General features: G+C 52.4%; 1 protein-coding gene and 1 long non-coding RNA gene across 2 annotated transcripts; one reads left to right on the forward strand and one right to left on the reverse strand.

Annotated features, from left to right (window-relative positions):
• Positions 1 to 11,006, forward strand: LOC140264851 (uncharacterized). The gene is made up of 4 exons (XR_011906124.1): positions 1 to 122; positions 3,273 to 3,391; positions 4,688 to 4,828; positions 10,483 to 11,006. It is a non-coding gene; the product is annotated as an uncharacterized lncRNA (long non-coding RNA).
• LOC140264847 (uncharacterized) lies at positions 5,515 to 11,093 on the reverse strand. Its single transcript, XM_072360752.1, has 5 exons — positions 10,931 to 11,093; positions 10,495 to 10,557; positions 9,766 to 9,913; positions 8,964 to 9,483; positions 5,515 to 5,628 (listed from the first exon to the last, which is right to left on the reverse strand). The coding sequence occupies exons 3-5, from the start codon at positions 9,861 to 9,863 to the stop codon at positions 5,515 to 5,517; spliced, it is 732 nt and encodes a 243-aa protein (XP_072216853.1). The 5' UTR covers positions 9,864 to 9,913; positions 10,495 to 10,557; positions 10,931 to 11,093.
• Between the last annotated feature and the right edge of the window lie 7,927 nt (positions 11,094 to 19,020).

Here is a 19,020-nt window from a genome sequence, read left to right on the forward strand (position 1 = left end):
CTGGGCGGTTGTCATGGCGGCCGCCCGGCGCTGCGTCGTGCTTTTCTGTGTTGTATTTTTGGTTCTCGGTGGGCGTTACACGCGTCCGAAGTGACTTCGCAGAGTGTGGACGTGATGCTGTGGTAAGCGGTGGGCACGGTGGCAGCCAGCACGGCCGCGGGGCCAACAGATCACACCCGTGGGCCCCGACGCGGCCTGCTGTGTATCCCTCCCTCGTCCTCCGTCCCTCCCAGCAGCCGTTCCTTCGCTCTTCTCCATCCCTCCTTCCCGTGTGTCCCCGTGGGCCCTGGGCTCTGTTCTGGGCTGCGTTAAAAAGGGGTGGCCAGCAAGGACGGGGAGGCGATTGTCCTCCTCTACTCGGCTCTTGTGAGGCCCCATCTGCAGTGCTGCATCCAGGCCTGGGGCCCCCAGCACAGGAAGGATGTGGAGCTCTTGGAGCGGGTCCAGAGGAGGCCACTAAGATGATCAGAGGGCTGGAGCAGCTCTCCTGTGAGGGAAGGTTGAGGGAACTGGGCTTGGTTAGCTTGGAGAAGAGAAGGCTGTGAGGGGACTTCAGTGTGGCCTTCCAGTACTTGAAGGGAGCATGCTCACCTTGCTCACCTGAGCAAGGCCTTTGACATGGTCCCCCATCACATCCTCATCTCCAAATTGGAGGGAAGTGGATTTGATGGGTGGACAACTTGATGGATAAGCAATTGGTTGAAAGGCCGCAGACAGAGGGTGGTGGTCAATGGCTCTATGTCCAGGTGGAGGCCGGTAACAAGCGGTGTCCCTCAAGGGTCTGTCTTGGGACCGGTGCTCTTTAACATCTTTATTAGTGACATCGATGAGGGAATGGAGTGCGCCCTCATCAAGTTTGCTGATGACACCAAGCTGAGTGGTGCAGTCGATACGGTGGAGGGAACGGATGCCATTCAGAGGGACCTTGACAGGCTGGAAAGCTGGGCTCGGGTGAACCTAATGAGGTTCAACACGGCAAAGTGCAAGGTTTTGCACTTGGGCCGGAAGAACCCCAGGCACTTGTACAGGCTGGGAGGAGTTGTCCTTGAGAGCAGCTCAGCAGAGAAGGACCTGGGGGTCCTGATAGATGAGAAACTTAACATGAGCCAGCAGTGCGCTCTGGCAGCCCGGAAGGCAAATGGGATCCTGGGCTCCATCAGGAGAGGGGTGGTCAGCAGGGATAGGGAGGTGATTGTCCCTCTCTACTCTGCTCTTGTGAGGCCCCATCTGGAGTACTGTGTCCAGGTGTGGAGCCCTCAGTACAAGAAGGACATAGAGCTGTTGCAAAGGGTCCAGAGGAGGGCCACGAAGATGATCAGGGGGCTGGAGCACCTCCCCTATGAGGACAGGCTGAGGGAGTTGGGTTTGTTCAGCCTGGAGAAGAGAAGGTTGCGGGGTGACCTCATTGCAGCCTTTCAATACCTGAAGGGAACTTACTCCCAGGAGGGGAGCAAACTCTTCGAAAGGGCTGATAATAGCAGGACTAGGGGAAATGGTTTTAAGTTAAAAGAGGGAAGATTTAGGTTGGATGTTAGGGGGAAGTTCTTTACTAGGAGAGTGGTTAGGTCCTGGAACAGGCTGCCCAGGGAGGTTGTGGATGCCCCGTCCTTGGAGGTGTTCAAGACCAGGTTGGACAGGGCTCTGGGCAACCTGATCTAGTAAAGGCGTATGTTTGGTGGCCCTGCTAGGCAGGGGGGTTGGAACTACATGATCCTTGAGGTCCCTTCCAACCCGGGTCATTCTGTGATTCTGTGATTCTGTGGAGCATATAAACAGGAGGGGGAATGGCTGTTTACAAGGGTGGACGGTGATAGGACAAGGGGGAATGGTTTTAAACTGAGACAGGGGAGGTTTAGGGTAGGTATTACAAGGAAGTTTTTCACTCAGGGTGGTGACGCACTGGAAAGGTTGCCCAAGGGGGCTGTGGATGCCCCATCCCTGGAGGCATTCAGGGCCAGGCTGGATGTGGCTCTGGGCAGCCTGGTCTGCTGGTTGGTGACCCTGCACATAGCAGGGGGGTTGAAACAAGATGATCATTGTGGTCTTTTCCAGTGCCGGCCATTCTATGATTTACTCCATGACTCCTGTAATCAGTTGGTGTCCATAGCTGCTGTTGTGTGTACACTTGGCCAATTTATATACAGCTGCAGCATACACTCCTAAGGGAGAAGCAGACATGCTGTAGTGATTTACCAGAGACTTAACAAGTGTCTGGATACACTTGGTTATTTTCTGCATGGAGGGCCGGGTTAAACAGGCGCATAGAGCAGGCCCTCCCATTGAGTCATGAGGATCAGAGCAAACCCCCTTGCTCTCTAAACTCTTCAAAGCACAGAGGTAAGGATCCTTGGCACTGCTGGATGCATTCATAAGGGAATGTGTCTCAGGGATCCTATGTGCATAAAGCTATAACCTTAGTGAAGCTAGCAAAGGAAAAGGAGAGGAAAGCAAAGTAATTTGGAAAGAAAAAGAATATTCTTAGGAAGGAGAGAGAGGAGCTGCTGAGAAAAGGAAGCAACAAAAATGAAAGAAACAATGGAATGCCAAGAAAAAGGAGCAGTAAGGAAAAGTGAACTACAAAAAAAAAGCAATAGAATAGAATACAAAATCATAGCAAAACACAGAATTCAAAAGAAAACTACAGATAATCAAAGGAAATTAAAAATTATTTTGTGTAAATATTTGTAACAGTAAATGATCTCATGCTCACATAAATGCTCACATCTCCCTTCTGGCCATGTTGATGGTTGTGTTCTCTCACCCAGCACTCTACAGTGCTACTGAGGCTTCTGTAGGCATCAGGAGTGTCTGTGGTAATGTTCAGCTTCTCTTGTGCTGTCCTGTGTGCAGATCTTCAGGGCTGTGCTGAGGATGCCCTCTGAGCAGGGACAGCACAGAGCCTTTTCCGTGTGCCTCCCTCACCTGGCTGTGCACTCCCTGTTTCTCAGCACTGCCTTTTTTCATGTCTTAAACCTCCTTTATTTTTCTCCCTGCCCCTGGAGCTGGGCATTTTTAAGCAGCAGTAGACTTCTAATCTCTCTATGAATGACTCACTGCTTGTACAATAATGAGCCCATTTTGTGTTCTTTTGTTTAGATTTATTTTTATTAATGTGTATTCTTTTTCCTGTTGTTTCATTTTTATTAGTAGTTGATACATTAATGTTTTGATTCCTTCCTCTTCTACTGAGGCTTCATCCCGCCCTCTTTCTCCTGGAGCCCATATGCAAGAGCTGACTTTCACACTTCTGTGTTCTGTCTCTGTACCTGCAGGCAAACGAGGGGTTTGCAGTCTTTGCTGCAGCAGCTGGGATGTAACAAACACCAGGAAGAGCGGCTAGAGAAGGACTGCTGTCATCCCCAGGCATACCTGTGCACTCCAACCACCTTAGGTAACACTCCATTGTCATTCCAATCATTTTGCCTGCTCATAGACTCCCAGGGAGGGGTTTTAGCTGCTCCCATCCCTGTCCATCTGGGTCTGCTTCCCACCCTGACCAGTGCAGCCAGCACAGAGTCACAAGGAATGGCCAAACAGGTCAGAGGAGGGCTGGGGACTGATGGGAGCTGATATAGGCAAGATGCTAGCATAACCAGTAGGCCTGTGAGCCTGTGGCTGTTCCTCAGCCTCTGTACCCAGCACATGTCCTTGAGACAGCCTTCCACCCTGCGTGCTGGCTGTTACCCAAAGAAAACCCTTGTTCAAGCTGACGTGTGCTGGGGGCAGCTGGGGCACCACAGTCTGGTTGTGATCATGGGCAGAATGAGCCCCTCTGCTGGGTCCTCTGCAGAGCAGCACCTGTAGGGTGCACAGGGGAAGGAAGCAGGCCCTTGGTGGGGGCCAGCAGTCCATGCCCATGGGACACTGAGCAGAGGATGTTACCGAACACGTAACAGCTGTACACACAGCTGAGTTGCCTTCACCTGTGCTCCCAGGTGGTTCAGGTTGTGACTCCACAGTTACCATACAGGTGGTAACATGGAAAGTCACATGTACTGTCTTTTCTGCTCATTCATGCAGAACATAGGCAGGTGTGTTCCTCTGATGTATTTGCACTGAATGGTGCCAGTGGAGATTATGCATGGAAATTCATTTTCTGTGAACTTCTCACACGCTGTGATCTGAGCAACAGCTTCAAGGCCAGTGGTAACTAGATTGGTTTCTTCTTCTGTCCTGAATTTTCCTGAATTCCATTCTTATTCGGCTTTGTTCCATTCAGAATGCGGTGATTTTACCTGTGAATGAAGATGTATGTGAAGACTTTGTCATTTTCCCTAAAAGATGAACATAATCTTTTTGCTGTAACCAGGGCCAAATGGTATCCAGGTAGAACATGGTGGGGTTCCAAACAGCCTTATCATGAAACCCAATGGGAATGATGGTGTCATTTTCCTGAGATTCTTAGGAATCTCAAGCATGCAAGCAAAGGCTGGAAGCTTACAGATTTCCAAATACACGTGCTGTGTATCTTCTACTCCTGCTGTGAGCAGGCTGATATTTGGGTGAAAGTCAGTGTGAGAAAGTGAATGTGATCTACGCTCTCTCAAGTATTGCTTTAAGATGTTTTAAGATGTTATTTATTTGTGAGGTAGGTACAAAGTGCTCTCTGGAACTTCTTACAAAAATGGTCTAGCTAGCAGTTACAGGTTATTTTAATGTGTTTTTAATTCTGTGCTGCTTTTCTTAGGTGCCTGTTTCTGCCCTGGTGTCCTTTGCAGAAGCTCTGGAGGTTGGATACAGTAAATGCAAGAGCCCTTATCACCACCGAATGCGTGCTGCAGGTGTGACACAGACAGCCCATTGCCTCCTTTTCAAGACAGATGCAGTGGTAAGTCCAGGAGTTGGCATCCTTAATACACAGTGGCATTACAGTCTACTTAGTTCAGTAAGGAGTTTAGCGTTATCCACAGCAGAGCCCGTTTGTACTGCAGAAAAGGTTATTTGGAATGACTGTGCTAATGAAAGTAGAGATTTGGGATTATTTAGAATAGAATTCAGAGTAGAATTGCCGCTTGCAACACCAGAGGGCTCGGGTTCGAATCCCCCCTGTGGCGCAAGGGGTAGAAGTGCCGCTCTGCTACACAGAGGGCTCGAATCCCGGGAGTTGGACTCGATGATCTCTAAGGTCCCTTCCAACTCGCACAATACTATGATACTATGATGATACTATGATGAATTTGGGTGAAGATCGCTTTTAACTGATCTGAGAGAGGATGAGTGAAAAACTGAAGCTCCATTCGTCCTTGTGCAGCAGATCTCCTGTGTGAGTCCAGCAAGTCAGTTCTGGGATTTCACTTCCCTTGATATGAAGGTGCATATTGTCTAAGCTTTCTTCATACATAAGGGAGCAAGGCAGTACTTCCAAAGGACAGTTCATTCCAGTTATCTGGGGATGAGAAGAGCCATGTTCTTCTGGACATGCTGATTTGCAGGCAGTTTCTATAGCAGCATGGGGATAAAGTATACCAACACCCCAGAGGCAGCCTGGGGAGACACAGTGAAACTGCTGAGTTTCTAGGGCTGCGTGAACCTTCCTTTCTTGTCCCTCAGCCCCTGCAGCATGAGGAGGTGGTATTTCTTCTGCTCCAGTGTGGGCCTGATGTCTTCCATCCTTCCACCACTTAGCGTCTGTGAGAGAAAAGCCAGTCTTCATTTTCTTCCATGTTCTCAGTAGCTAATGGTAGTCTACTCTCAGATCTCCACTCCAGTTTAGTTTTCTTACCATTGATGGAAGGCACTTCCTTCGATGTGTCCTGGGATGCGACGTGGCCCCCAGGAAGCCCCTCCCCAGCTCTGAAGTCATGGGCTGGGCTCATATTGCAGAAGGCAGTATCTTTCTTATAGGGTGCTGTGTTTCAGCAGGCACCCTGGTGGTGTTGTGTCTTCTCGGCCCCAACTGAGGTGGATCCGCTTCCATGGGTTGTTCTGTATCTGGAGGTGAATCCGCTTCCACAATCTACTTCATCCTCATCCATGCCCAATGTCTCCTCATCAAATGCTCTCCCTGTAATTTAGAATGGCTCAGACCTATGGAGTGTTCAGCCTCCTCTTCATCTAATGCATGGTCTCCCCTCACTCCCCCAACTACCCAGCTGCCTGCAAGTGCAGTGCTCGTGGCACCTGATAGTGGTGATGAGGGGACAAAGCATAACGCTGTAGGCTGCAAAGGGAAGAGTAATCATAAACTCATCAAACACCCTGAGCTCCCTCAGCTTTCCCTGGGAGGCCATGTGGCCTGTGCTCCATCTTCTCTTTCCTAAGCTGAACAAACCAGGGCTCCTCAGCTGCTCCTCATACATCTTGCCCTCTCAGCCCTTCTCCATCTTCACAGTGCCGCACTGGACATGTGTCCTTCTCATATTGTGAAGCCCGCATCAATGCTGGCTACAGAAGACAAAGTTCCAAAAAATCATCTCCTACACATAACATCTTTGCTGCTTCATTCTGAGCATCATCACTGAGCAGTGCCTAATAGAACTTCTTCTCTGGTCAGCCTGTTGTCTTAATTTGAGCCCTGATGGTGATGACAGCAGGCTTAGTATTGCTGTTCTCTGCTCACCAGGGCTTGCTTTGGAACAAAGCAGTTTGTTGGTTGTTTGTTTGTTTCTTGTTTGTTTTCTATTCCTATGAAATGTATGTATGCCATATATATATACATACATGTTTTAAGTATCATCTGTAGTGCTGAGAATTTTTTTTAGAAAACAGTTTGACTCAATTAAGGAGATGTAATAAAGATGGTAAAGAAAGAGCCCTCTCTTCCAGTTAATGTATAAACAGCTGATGTGACCACCTCTGTCCTTAGCAGCTTGCTCAAAGGAACCCCACAAACCATTTCAGTAGTGGGCTGCTGAGGGAAGCTGTCAGAACAGGAGCACTCTTTCCTCTTGCAGAGTACTGAAATGCTTTTACAGCTGCTGTTGGCTGCTTTGTTTGTGGCCGTAACTCCTGAGGAGTGTAGCAGTGCTGTGAGGAAACAGGAATGTTGCACCCCGTGGAGGATCCTCCGAAATCAGTGGCCTTGGGCAGGTGCTGGAGAGGAGTTGCAGGGTGGTAGCACAATGGACTGAGCCTCTGATAAAGTGACTGCTGTTACAGAGTGAGCAGTGACAGCAGATGTACGAGGTTTACAGCACTGTCTCTCTCTGCTTTCAGATTCTCAGGCCAGCCCACAGAGCAAAATGAAATGCAGGAGGAAGAAAATGTGCTAATAGTTCTTGCTTAGTTCTAATTTCAAAGCAAATTATTGCCTGCTAGTCAGAGCAGGATGGTGCCTGCTGTCTTGTAAACCTTATGCAGAAGCACTGGCGCTTTTGCATCATGTACTCCCACCCCCGTCCCCTGCCTGAGACGGGCTGTAGGGCACCCACAGCCTCTGGGCAGCCTGGGCCAGGGCCTCACTGCCCCTGGGGGAGGAATTTCATCTACGCATCAACCTCAGTTTCCACTCTTAGAGTTTAAAGCCATTCCCACTCGTATTATCACTGTCTGCCAATGCCAAGTAACATGCAAGGTCTGGTAGTGGATCAGGTAATGACATGACAACAGTACATAGACAACTGTGGTGTTACTATTTATTTATTGGTAGTGTTAAGCATGGAAAAGTCTGGTTGATGACATCAGTTGTTCTGTGGATGTCAAATGGTGCCCCAAAACCCACACACTGGGGGTGCTCCCACCTCCTGATGGATGGCGGAGGAGTGAGAGAGCAGAGGTGGTGCTGGGGTGGGCTGGGGGCTGCTGGGCCTGGTGTGTTTCGCCCTGGCAGTGGTTTTCTAGGAGTCTGATGGCCCTCAGCTGATACCCTGGGCAGGCCGCTCCCACCTCCTAAAGGATGGGGAGGGCAGTGGGGGAGGGGAGGGGGGCCGGGGTTGGCCAGGCCTGCCATGCTGGGGGGTCCACTGCCGTCCCTTGATGGATGATGGAGAGGAGGGCAGAGGTGGTGCTGGGGGAGGCTGGGGGCTGCTGGGCCTTGTCTGTTTCCCCCTGGCAGTGCCTTTCCGGGTGTATGATGGCCCTGAGCTGATACCCTGGGGGGGCCGCTCCCACCTTCTAAAGGATGGGGAGGGCAGTGGGGGAGGGGAGGGGGGCCAGGAGCGGCCAAGCCTGTCATGCTGGGGGGTCCGCTGCTGTCTCTTGACAGATGATGGAGAGGAGGGCAGAGGTGGTGCTGGGGGAGGCTGGGGGCTGCTGGGCCTGGTCTGTTTCCCCCTGGCAGTTGCTTTCTGAGTGTCTAATGGCCCTGAGCTGACACCCTGGGGGGGCCGCTCCCACCTTCTAAAGGCTGATGGACGGGACGGGGAGAGCAATTTGGGAGGGGAGGGGGGCCGGGGTTGGCCAGGCCTGCCATGCTGGGGAGTCCACTGCCGTCCCTTGACAGATGATGGAGAGGAGGGCAGAGGTGGTGCTGGGGGAGGCTGGGGGCTGCTGGGCCTGGTCTGTTTCCCCCTGGCAGTTGCTTTCTGAGTGTCTAATGGCCCTGAGCTGACACCCTGGGGGGGCCGCTCCCACTGTCTAAAGGCTGATGGACGGGAGGGGGAGAGCAATTTGGGAGGGGAGGGGGACCGGGGGCGACCAGGTCTGTCATGCTGGGGGGCCCGCTTCTGTCTCTTGGGGGATGATGGAGAGGAGGGCAGAGGTGGTGCTGGGGGAGGCTGGGGGCTGCTGGGCCTGGTCTGTTTTCCCCTGGCAGTTGCTTTCTGGGTGTCTGATGGCCCTGAGCTGACACCCTGGGGGGGCCGCTCCCACCTTCTAAAGGCTGATGGACGGGAGGGGGAGAGCAATTTGGGAGGGGAGGGGGGCCGGGGGCGGCCAGGTCTGTCATGCTGGGGGACCCACTGCTGTCTCTTGGGGGATGATGGAGGGGAGGGCAGAGGTGGTGCTGGGGGAGGCTGGGGGCTGCTGGGCCTTGTCTGTTTCCCCCTTGCAGTGGTTTTCCAGGTATCTGATGGCCCTGAGCTGACACCCTGGGGGGAACGCTCCCGCCCCCTTAAGGATGGTGGTGGGGGACGGGGTGGTGGGGGACGGGGGGGTGGAGTCGATATTCGTTGGGTCCGGGGGCTGCTGGATCTGTTGCTCATCTGCCCATCAGCTGTTGTATCACTGCTGGACGATGACTGCAAGCCTCCACCCCAGGCGGGTTCTTTCTGTCCCCCAAAGGTTGGTGGTGGCGGACGGGGTGGTGGGGGACGGGGTGGTGGCGTTGCTGCCCGGTGGGGCTGGGAGCTGCTGGACCTGTCGCTCATGTGCTCATCAGCCATTGTTTCAGTGCTGGATGATGACTGCAAGCCTCCACCCTGGGCAGGTTCCTTCCGTCCGCTGAAGGATGGCGGAGGAGGACGGGGTGGCGGTGTTGATGCCCGTTGGAACTGGGGGCTGCTGGGTCTTTCAGAGATCCCCCGGTCCAAGGAGTCAGGCTGTTCGTCTGACTCTAAGCTGTAGCTGCCAGTATCAGCTCGGGCTTCCTCATCTTCAGAGAGTTGCCTGTGGAGAGAGGAACATGCTGAGGGCACAGGAGGAGAGCCCCTGCTCTGCTTCTTCACAGCACATGTCAAAGAGCCACCCTCAGCTCCCAGCCTGTCTTGGGCCCAGCAGTAAGAATGGGCTGAAGCCAGTTAAAATATCTAACAACATAAATCACAGACCACGTGAGCCAACAACTAACTCGTGTCTTTACACTGCTTTAACTAGAAATGCCTCCTGGCTCACAGCAGCCCTACAGTAAAGAGTTGGGCAGGGTGGGGGTGAGGGTAAAGAACAACTCACTGCTTTCTGTTCCTGAACCACCAAAGAAAAAGACAGCACAGAAACGTCGCTAGCGATAGGGAAACTGAGACAGCTACAGCAACTTCCACGCGGTACATCGGTGCACTTTTAACTTGCTTGTTGTTTGCACGTCCTTCACCATCCACACCTGGAGGAACAGTGTGGTCATTGCTGTGTCTTACGTCCTAATGGCAATCTCACAGAAGGTCTGACGTTGCTACACAATTCTTTTTCATTTTGTTGGCCTCCTGGGACAAGTGAAAATCCTCAGGCTGCAATGCTTCCCTGATTCCAGGGGAAGCAAAGGGAACTCCCAAAGGCACTGCACATCGAGGCACTCTGGAGCCTCTATTTTGCCTCTCAGCTTTGGTTACGCTCTGGCTCTGCCATGGTCCAGGAAGATCTGGACCACTGATTTGCTCCTTCTTCTCCATCATGCTCTAAGCTTTCTTTTGCACTGACCTACCCTCGCCTTGTGAGGCTGGGTAGTGCTGCTGCAGGCAGGCACACCGTGACCCTTTGGGACACGTTGCCTGACTAAACAAAACTCATTAGAGCAGAAGGAGAGCACGTGGATCTGTTTAATCAGTTGCTGCTATGAGTGACATGGACAAGAACCACTGCTGTGTCAGGCAGGGAGTGCTGCCCTGAGCTCTCCACTCCTCGAGGGCCTCTCAGCAGGCACCTGAACCTGCCTCTTCTCTTTTCCTTCCCCAGATCGTTGCTTACCTGGATTCCTCTGAAAAAGATCATCGATCCAGTTGTGGTGGGCTTCCTGGGACTCTGAGAGCACTGTGAAGAATGAGAGAAAGGCAGAGGCTCAGCACAGTGCAGGCACAGAGGAGGCAGAAGGACAAGAAGCTCCCTCTATGCCACTGTCCTGTCTGTGAGTCAGCGCATCTCTCTGGACCTCACTTTGCAGGAGGGACCCCGCTCCGGGCTGCTGGTGTGCCTGGAGCCTCAAGGGAGGCACAGCAAGCTCTGGAATGCAGGGACTGTGTGAGGGAGGTACACTGAAGGGTTCTATTTCCTCTCATCTCTGCTGAATGTGGTTTTGGTGGCCTTGTTCCCAAAAGGACAAAGTTCCTAAGTCCCTGGGAACTGAGTGTCGTGGGAGGGAAGCAATCTCTAACCATGGCCATGGAGCTGTATGAGCAGCCCTTACCTGAAGCGCCATCTGCGTTTGTGGCCTCTCTTTCTCTCAGAGGGACGGGCAGTGTGCGATGGCTGCCTTGCTCAAATGTGTCCCTATACGCAGGCTCTCCATTGGTCTCTTTAGAAAGGAGGTAAGAGAGTAGGACTGTAAGTAACTGGCAGTTCAGACACGGGCATCACAACAGCAAGGCTCTTTCCTGCTGTGCACACTACAGTTGCTCCATGTATATATCTAGAAACTCGGCTTCCCAAGTCTTTCAGTGAACAGACAGAAATACACCCACCGTGTGCTGCCCTCTCCTTCATGATTTTCTGTAGCATATGGGACAGCTTCTGCGGATAGCTTCTTCTTCCCAACACCTCTTTCTGTCTCTCAATACCTTAACAGAAAGTATTGAGATAAATTTCAGACAAACAAGGTATTGAACTGAGTGGTCTTTTCATCAAAGTCAATTAAGACAGCAGCCACTCCTGGGATGCCCGTGGGGCTCCAGCACAGGAGGCAGCCAAGTATTTGGCACGGCCTTCCCTGGAGGCACTTGAGCACCCAAAGAATGAGAACTTTCCATCACACACTGCAACCTACAGAACTGCGTAACAGAATCCCTGAAGAGCAGATGGTTCCAGGGGGTCATGCAAGGACAGGCACACGCACACAGGTGTGTGTTCTCACTCACACCTGCAAACATGTCTGGCTGACATTAGGGCTGTGAGCTGGCATCTCTCAAAGCAAAAACTCCTGTCATACCTGTATGAGTTGCTGGGGCTTCTATCCCAGAGCTCAGCTGGGAATCTGGATCCCATCCATCTCTACCCACACCTGTCAACAAACGCAAACAGAGCAGCTCCTGTCAGATGTGGCCAGATGGTTGTTTAACCTGGAATGACAGCACTGCTGCACAGCTCTCTCCCTACTACACTGCAGCATCTGGCTAATAGTTGCTGGGTGCCTGCAGCGGCACCACACCAGTCCAAAAAGGAACCGTGTGTGGAACTGTTTGGAGAAAGGAAGGGGGTGGAAGGAGAAGGGGAAGATCTAAAGGCCCTTTCCTGTGAGATTGCCTTGAGGCCAATGGACCAGATTACACTGAGGCTTTGGCAAGGCAGTGCTTATGGGCACAGGTATAATCAAGCAGTGATGAAAAACATTCCCATTGTGTGTTGTGATCTCTTCCTTAGGGACCTGCAGTGACTGGAAGGGGCGCAGGTGACAACGTGGCACCCGGACCTGGGTTGGAAGTTGCAGAGGGGCCAGGTGTGCAGCTGGCTGGCACTCAGAAGCTTTGCAGATACTCTCTCCAGGCCACGTGAAACAATCCTCAGAGACAGCATGGAAGAACATTTGGGTTTTCTTACTGAGGAGATCTCTGATGTATGGAGACAAAGCCAACAGGAGAGCTTCCACTGCACATTGGGGCCTGGTTTTTCTGCAGCGACCTGCAGCAGGTTGGGGAATGATATGGCCCAAACAGCAAAGGCAAAGGTTCTCTCCTCCAAAGAGTGGCAAGAGCTGCCTTCCCACTGAAATGTGACAACTCTCCAAGTAAAGGACTACTCACAGCTGATCTGTGTACGGCCTTTAAGGCACAGAGAGACTTGAAAGACCTTTGGAGGTTCTTAAGTACCTGAATAAACTATCACAGCACTCATTTTTCTGCCTTCAAGGAAACAGACACAACTTACCTCTGGGTTTCTCCTGAGGCACAAAATCAGTATCCACCCAATCATCTGGGTAAGGAGCTCCAACATCATCATCTAAAATCAAGAACAGATGAGAGATGTTCCATTGCATGTTGCAGTCCCAATGCAGTCCTTAGTGACTGGGGACTGGTCAGGTAATGGGATGGGAGACTCAGGCCATGATTGCCAAAGCTACAGAATGTCCAGGGTGGCTTGGAGCGTGGCACTCAGCAGCTTTTCAAATTGACTCTCCAGGCCACTTGCAACACACTTCTGGGACCGCATGGAAGGGTACACAACCCGTCAGGGTTTTCTTACGGGGTGATCCCTGCTGGATCTCCCACTAAAGCACCAGAGAAAACGATGCCTGTTTCTTCCTCTGGGCTCCAGCTGGGGGTCTCTGTTGGGAACTGGGATTTGCCTGTGGGAGCACCAGGAAGCTGGAGCAGTAATGCTCACGCTTTTCCCAGCACGCTTCTTCTGAGCTCTCACATAGGACCTCTCCAGGGTGAAGGCCAGGCTCAGTCAGCCCTGGGGGAAGCGGTGCTTCCACAACCCACATCCTGCTCCTGGGGTGCTGCCTGTCCCCCTTCCCAACAAACCCCCGTGGAAAGGCAGCCCCGGGGCAGCGTGGCACAGACCCCCAAGGCAGAACAACCTGGACCTCTCACCCGTGGTGCTGCTTGGTCCCATCTCTGCCCACCCACCTGCTGCTGGAGCTCGCCCCGGTGCAGCACAAGTCTCCTGGGAACACATGGCCATCAGTAAGAGGAGGAGAGCAAGGTGGGCGGGGGGCATGGCCATGCTGCCACCACTGCTACAGCCACAGCAAGTGCCAGCATGGAACACCTGGGGTGCACATTGAGCACTGTGACCTCACGGAACACGGTGGGCATTATAACATCCCCCCATGATGCAATCTGTTCCACCACCGGGGCCAGGTTCCCCCTGGGCTTGTGAGCACTGTTGTGGTGGGTGAGGACTTGCACTCATCTAAAGCAGCAGGAGACCACAGCTGAAGTTTTCACACTTACATCATGGAAACAGAACCATGGAAAGGCTTGTGTGGGAAGAAATGTTAGAGACCCAGAGATGCTGTCAAAGGATAAAGAAAATCACTTTAATGTTTTTATTGCTTCATACAAATCAGGAGGTTTAGTTTTGACTTTCAGTGGCACCAAGGAAGCCGTTTCTTCAGTGATGTTATATTTGTTATCACAATCTCTAACAAAAATGGCAAATTGAGCCATATGTGTAGCATAAATAGTTCAATTGATTGCCAGAGCATTTTGATGGGTTGACTGCTAGATCAGCCTGACTGCCTGGCTCTAGTTTGTTGAGACAGAATGATTTTAGGAAAATCCATTTGTTTTTTTTCAGGACAAATTATATCGGCCATGCCAGCTTGGATCAAAAGATGTCACAAACTCAATTCTGGAGTGTGAGTGTGTCACAGTTTCTGTTAGGATACATCATTAACTCTATTTTGGAGTGTGAGAACGTCATAGATTGGGCCAAAATAGAGGCATAAACCCAACTTCTGAGAGTGATAACTTCACAACTCATGTCAAAATAAAATAAATCCAAATAAAATAAAAAAATCCAATTTTGGAGTGTGAGAATGTCACAATTTGGGTCAAAACATGTCACAAATGCAATTCTTGTTGTGTGAAGGCCACAGTTTGGGTCCAAACATATCATTAATCCTATTTCAGAGAATGAGAATGTCACAGTTTGGGTCAAAATACGTCATAAACCTGATTTCTGAGAGGGAGAATGTCACAGTTTCATTCATAATATGTGTATAAACCCAGTTTTGCAGTGTGCGATGGCCACAATTTTGATCAAAATATGTCATAAGCCCAATTTTGGAGTGTGAGAACGTCACAGTTATGGTCAAAATACATCATGAATCCTATTTCAGAGCACGAGAACGTCGCAGTTACTTTTATTCTCCCCAGGGTCTGCAGGCCTTTTTCCACTTGCGCACTGCACTCGCTTGTCCAATGCACGACACAAAGCCCAAGTGAAACACCTGCTTGCAAAACAAGTCTTTGCCAAATCAAGATAAACAACCAAGGTCAGCTCTCTCTACCAAGCAAGTTATTTGTGACTACAGCCACAAATAGCAGTTCCATTTAAACTATGGCCAGGCTGAGGGAGATGGGCTTGTTCAGATTTGTCCTGGTTTTATGATTTTTGGTTACTGGTATTTCACATCATAACATCACATAATGCGCTGGGAGTTGAAGTGTTAATGCTCCAGTTTTGGGTACCTGTCTGGAAGAGAAGAACTGCATTCCCCGGGGGGCTCTGCGGCCAGAGAGGAGATAGAACTCCTGGCATGGTCATCTGATCAGCTTCTTCTCTTTGTCACTCTTCTCCTTTGCCTCTCCTCGCTGCTGCCTGCCCCGACTGCGCTCATCACTTCAGTATTATCATAAGGCATGCAGCTTTCAGATACTCTCTCATTATATTTATTAGCTTCCTGCATTTCCAAGCAGGCAGCTCCTCCACTGGTGCAGGCAGACTGGCTCTGCTGGGATCTAAAGAAGAGGCAGATTTTACAAGTCATTCCTCCAAGACCATTACCCCAGGTCTGAATTTTTGCAGCCCAAAGCTGTCAAACTGGGCTCTGGAGACTTCCACAGTGAGCAATCAGCGATGCCACTGACGAAATTCTCCTGGATGATCAAGGACACAGCAGTCCCATCTAAACAAGAGAGCAGAAACTGACATCTAGAGATTGTGTCCCTGGGGTTGGGGTAGAACAATCCAGGCTCCTTCTTTGCTGCCAGCCGCTTCCGACAGCTTTTACAGGAGAAGAGCACATTTGATGCAGAAGAAGGGAGTTACCTAGCAACCTGTTTGCCAGTGGGCTATGAGAGGAAATGAACTGATGAGAAGAATTGTAGACAATGGGTTTCTGTGTATCTGTGTATCCCCAGATCCGACTGTGCATGCAGAATATGAAAGGCAGAGACTGGAAGCTCATTTGCATACCAGAAGCATAAATTATCATCAACTTTAGCAGATATTAACATGGGATCATAGAATTGCAGGGTTGGAAAGGACGTACAAGGCCATCTATCCAACCATCATCCCATCACCATTACTACTACACTGAGCTACCGAACCATATCTCATAGCACCTCATTGCAACGCCTCGAACACTAGCAGGGACAGTAACCCCACTACCTCCCTGGGCAGAACATTCCAGTGCCTGACCACTCCTTGAAAGCAAAAGATTTTCCTTATATTTAATCTAAATCTTCCCTGGCACTTGTGGCTGTTTCCTTGGGTCCTATTTGTTGCCTGGGAGAAGAGACCAAACCCCTCCTCATCGCAACCTCCCTTATAGAATAGTCTTCTCTGACTCCTCTTCTCCACACTGACCCATCTCAGATCCCTCAGCCACTCCTCATCAGATCCCATTGTGCTCCAGGTAGGGGTGTTTTGGCCCAAGTTCAGTGCTTGACTTGTTGGTCTTATCCCAACACTTCATCCCAAGGGTTTCTCATTCTCTTTTACTGCAATAGCAAAACTGAGTTGCAGTTGGGTTTTCACCTTCCTAACTTCCACCCTGCGCATCTCAGTAAATTCTTGGTAGTCTCCCCAAGCAGCTGTTCCTTCTTCCAGAGGACACAGACTCTCTTTTTCTCCTGCAGTCCTAACAAAAGTTCCTGGATCACCCACACCAGTCTCCTTCCCCTCCAGTTCACCTTATGGCACTCAGGAACAACCTTTAAGATTTCCATCTTGCAGAGTACTGAAATGCTTTTACAGCTGCTGTTGGCTGCTTTGTTTGTGGCCGTAACTCCTGAGGAGTGTAGCAGTGCTGTGAGGAAACAGGAATGTTGCACCCCGTGAAGGATCCTCCGAAATCAGTGACCTTGGGCAGGTGCTGGAGAGGAGTTGCAGGGTGGTAGCACAATGGACTGAGCCTCTGATAAAGTGACTGCTGTTACAGAGTGAGCAGTGACAGCAGATGTACGAGGTTTACAGCACTGTCTCTCTCTGCTTTCAGATTCTCAGGCCAGCCCACAGAGCAAAATGAAATGCAGAAGGAAGAAAATGTGCTAATAGTTCTTGCTTAGTTCTAATTTCAAAGCAAATTATTGCCTGCTAGTCAGAGCAGGATGGTGCCTGCTGTCTTGTAAACCTTATGCAGAAGCACTGGCGCTTTTGCATCATGTATTCCCACCCCCGTCCCCTGCCTGAGACGGGCTGTAGGGCACCCACAGCCTCTGGGCAGCCTGGGCCAGGGCCTCACTGCCCCTGGGGGAGGAATTTCATCTACGCATCAACCTCAGTTTCCACTCTTAGAGTTTAAAGCCATTCCCACTCGTATTATCACTGTCTGCCAATGCCAAGTAACATGCAAGGTCTGGTAGTGGATCAGGTAATGACATGACAACAGTACATAGACAACTGTGGTGTTACTATTTATTTATTGGTAGTGTTAAGCATGGAAAAGTCTGGTTGATGACATCAGTTGTTCTGTGGATGTCAAATGGTGCCCCAAAACCCACACACTGGGGGTGCTCCCACCTCCTGATGGATGGCGGAGGAGTGAGAGAGCAGAGGTGGTGCTGGGGTGGGCTGGGGGCTGCTGGGCCCGGTGTGTTTCACCCTGGCAGTGGTTTTCTAGGAGTCTGATGGCCCTCAGCTGATACCCTGGGCAGGCCGCTCCCACCTCCTAAAGGATGGGGAGGGCAGTGGGGGAGGGGAGGGGGGCCGGGGTTGGCCAGGCCTGCCATGCTGGGGGGTCCACTGCCGTCCCTTGATGGATGATGGAGAGGAGGGCAGAGGTGGTGCTGGGGGAGGCTGGGGGCTGCTGGGCCTTGTCTGTTTCCCCCTGGCAGTGCCTTTCCGGGTGTATGATGGCCCTGAGCTGATACCCTGGGGGGGCCGCTCCCACCTTCTAAAGGATGGGGAGGGCAGTGGGGGAGGGGAGGGGGGCCAGGAGCGGCCAAGCCTGTCATGCTGGGGGGTCCGCTGCTGTCTCTTGACAGATGATGGAGAGGAGGGCAGAGGTGGTGCTGGGGGAGGCTGGGGGCTGCTGGGCCTGGTCTGTTTCCCCCTTGCAGTTGCTTTCTGGGTGTCTGATGGCCCTGAGCTGACACCCTGGAGGGGCCGCTCCCACCTTCTAAAGGCTGATGGACGGGAGGGGGAGAGCAATTTGGGAGGGGAGGGGGGCCGGGGTTGGCCAGGCCTGCCATGCTGGGGAGTCCACTGCCGTCCCTTGACAGATGATGGAGAGGAGGGCAGAGGTGGTGCTGGGGGAGGCTGGGGGCTGCTGGGCCTGGTCTGTTTCCCCCTGGCAGCTGCTTTCTGAGTGTCTAATGGCCCTGAGCTGACACCCTGGGGGGGCCGCTCCCACTGTCTAAAGGCTGATGGACGGGAGGGGGAGAGCAATTTGGGAGGGGAGGGGGACCGGGGGCGACCAGGTCTGTCATGCTGGGGGGCCCGCTTCTGTCTCTTGGGGGATGATGGAGAGGAGGGCAGAGGTGGTGCTGGGGGAGGCTGGGGGCTGCTGGGCCTGGTCTGTTTCCCCCTGGCAGTTGCTTTCTGAGTGTCTAATGGCCCTGAGCTGACACCCTGGGGGGGCCGCTCCCACCTCCTAAAGGCTGATGGACGGGAGGGGGAGAGCAATTTGGGAGGGGAGGGGGACCGGGGGCGACCAGGTCTGTCATGCTGGGGGGCCCGCTTCTGTCTCTTGGGGGATGATGGAGAGGAGGGCAGAGGTGGTGCTGGGGGAGGCTGGGGGCTGCTGGGCCTGGTCTGTTTCCCCCTTGCAGTTGCTTTCTGGGTGTCTGATGGCCCTGAGCTGACACCCTGGGGGGGCCGCTCCCACCTTCTAAAGGCTGATGGACGGGACGGGGAGAGCAATTTGGGAGGGGAGGGGGGCCGGGGTTGGCCAGGCCTGCCATGCTGGGGAGTCCACTGCCGTCCCTTGACAGATGATGGAGAGGAGGGCAGAGGTGGTGCTGGGGGAGGCTGGGGGCTGCTGGGCCTGGTCTGTTTCCCCCTGGCAGTTGCTTTCTGGGTGTCTGATGGCCCTGAGCTGACACCCTGGGAGGGCCGCTCCCACTTTCTAAAGGCTGATGGATGGGAGGGGGAGAGCAATTTGGGAGGGGAGGGGGGCCGGGGGCGACCAGGTCTGTCATGCTGGGGGGCCCACTGCTGTCTCTTGGGGGATGATGGAGGGGAGGGCAGAGGTGGTGCTGGGGGAGGCTGGGGGCTGCTGGGCCTTGTCTGTTTCCCCCTTGCAGTGGTTTTCCGGGTATCTGATGGCCCTGAGCTGACACCCTGGGGGGAACGCTCCCGCCCCCTTAAGGATGGTGGTGGGGGACGGGGTGGTGGGGGACGGGGGGGTGGAGTCGATATTCGTTGGGTCCGGGGGCTGCTGGATCTGTT

Source organism: Excalfactoria chinensis, unplaced genomic scaffold (assembly GCF_039878825.1).
Source record: "Excalfactoria chinensis isolate bCotChi1 unplaced genomic scaffold, bCotChi1.hap2 Scaffold_327, whole genome shotgun sequence".
In the NCBI taxonomy this organism is placed as follows: domain Eukaryota; kingdom Metazoa; phylum Chordata; class Aves; order Galliformes; family Phasianidae; genus Excalfactoria; species Excalfactoria chinensis.

What these genes read in the sequence shown, in the direction of transcription:
- LOC140264847 (XM_072360752.1), bottom strand. Translation starts at nt 9,863, where the DNA reads ATGTACCGCGTGGAAGTTGCTGTAGCTGTCTCAGTTTCCCTATCGCTA. An exon ending in TGGTTCAGGAACAGAAAGCA is followed by an intron (nt 9,484 to 9,765) that starts GTGAGTTGTTCT and finishes CTCTCTCCACAG; the next exon opens with GCAACTCTCTGAAGATGAGG. An exon ending in GGGAGCGTTCCCCCCAGGGT is followed by an intron (nt 5,629 to 8,963) that starts GTCAGCTCAGGG and finishes TTTCTCTCACAG; the next exon opens with ACGCTAAGTGGTGGAAGGAT.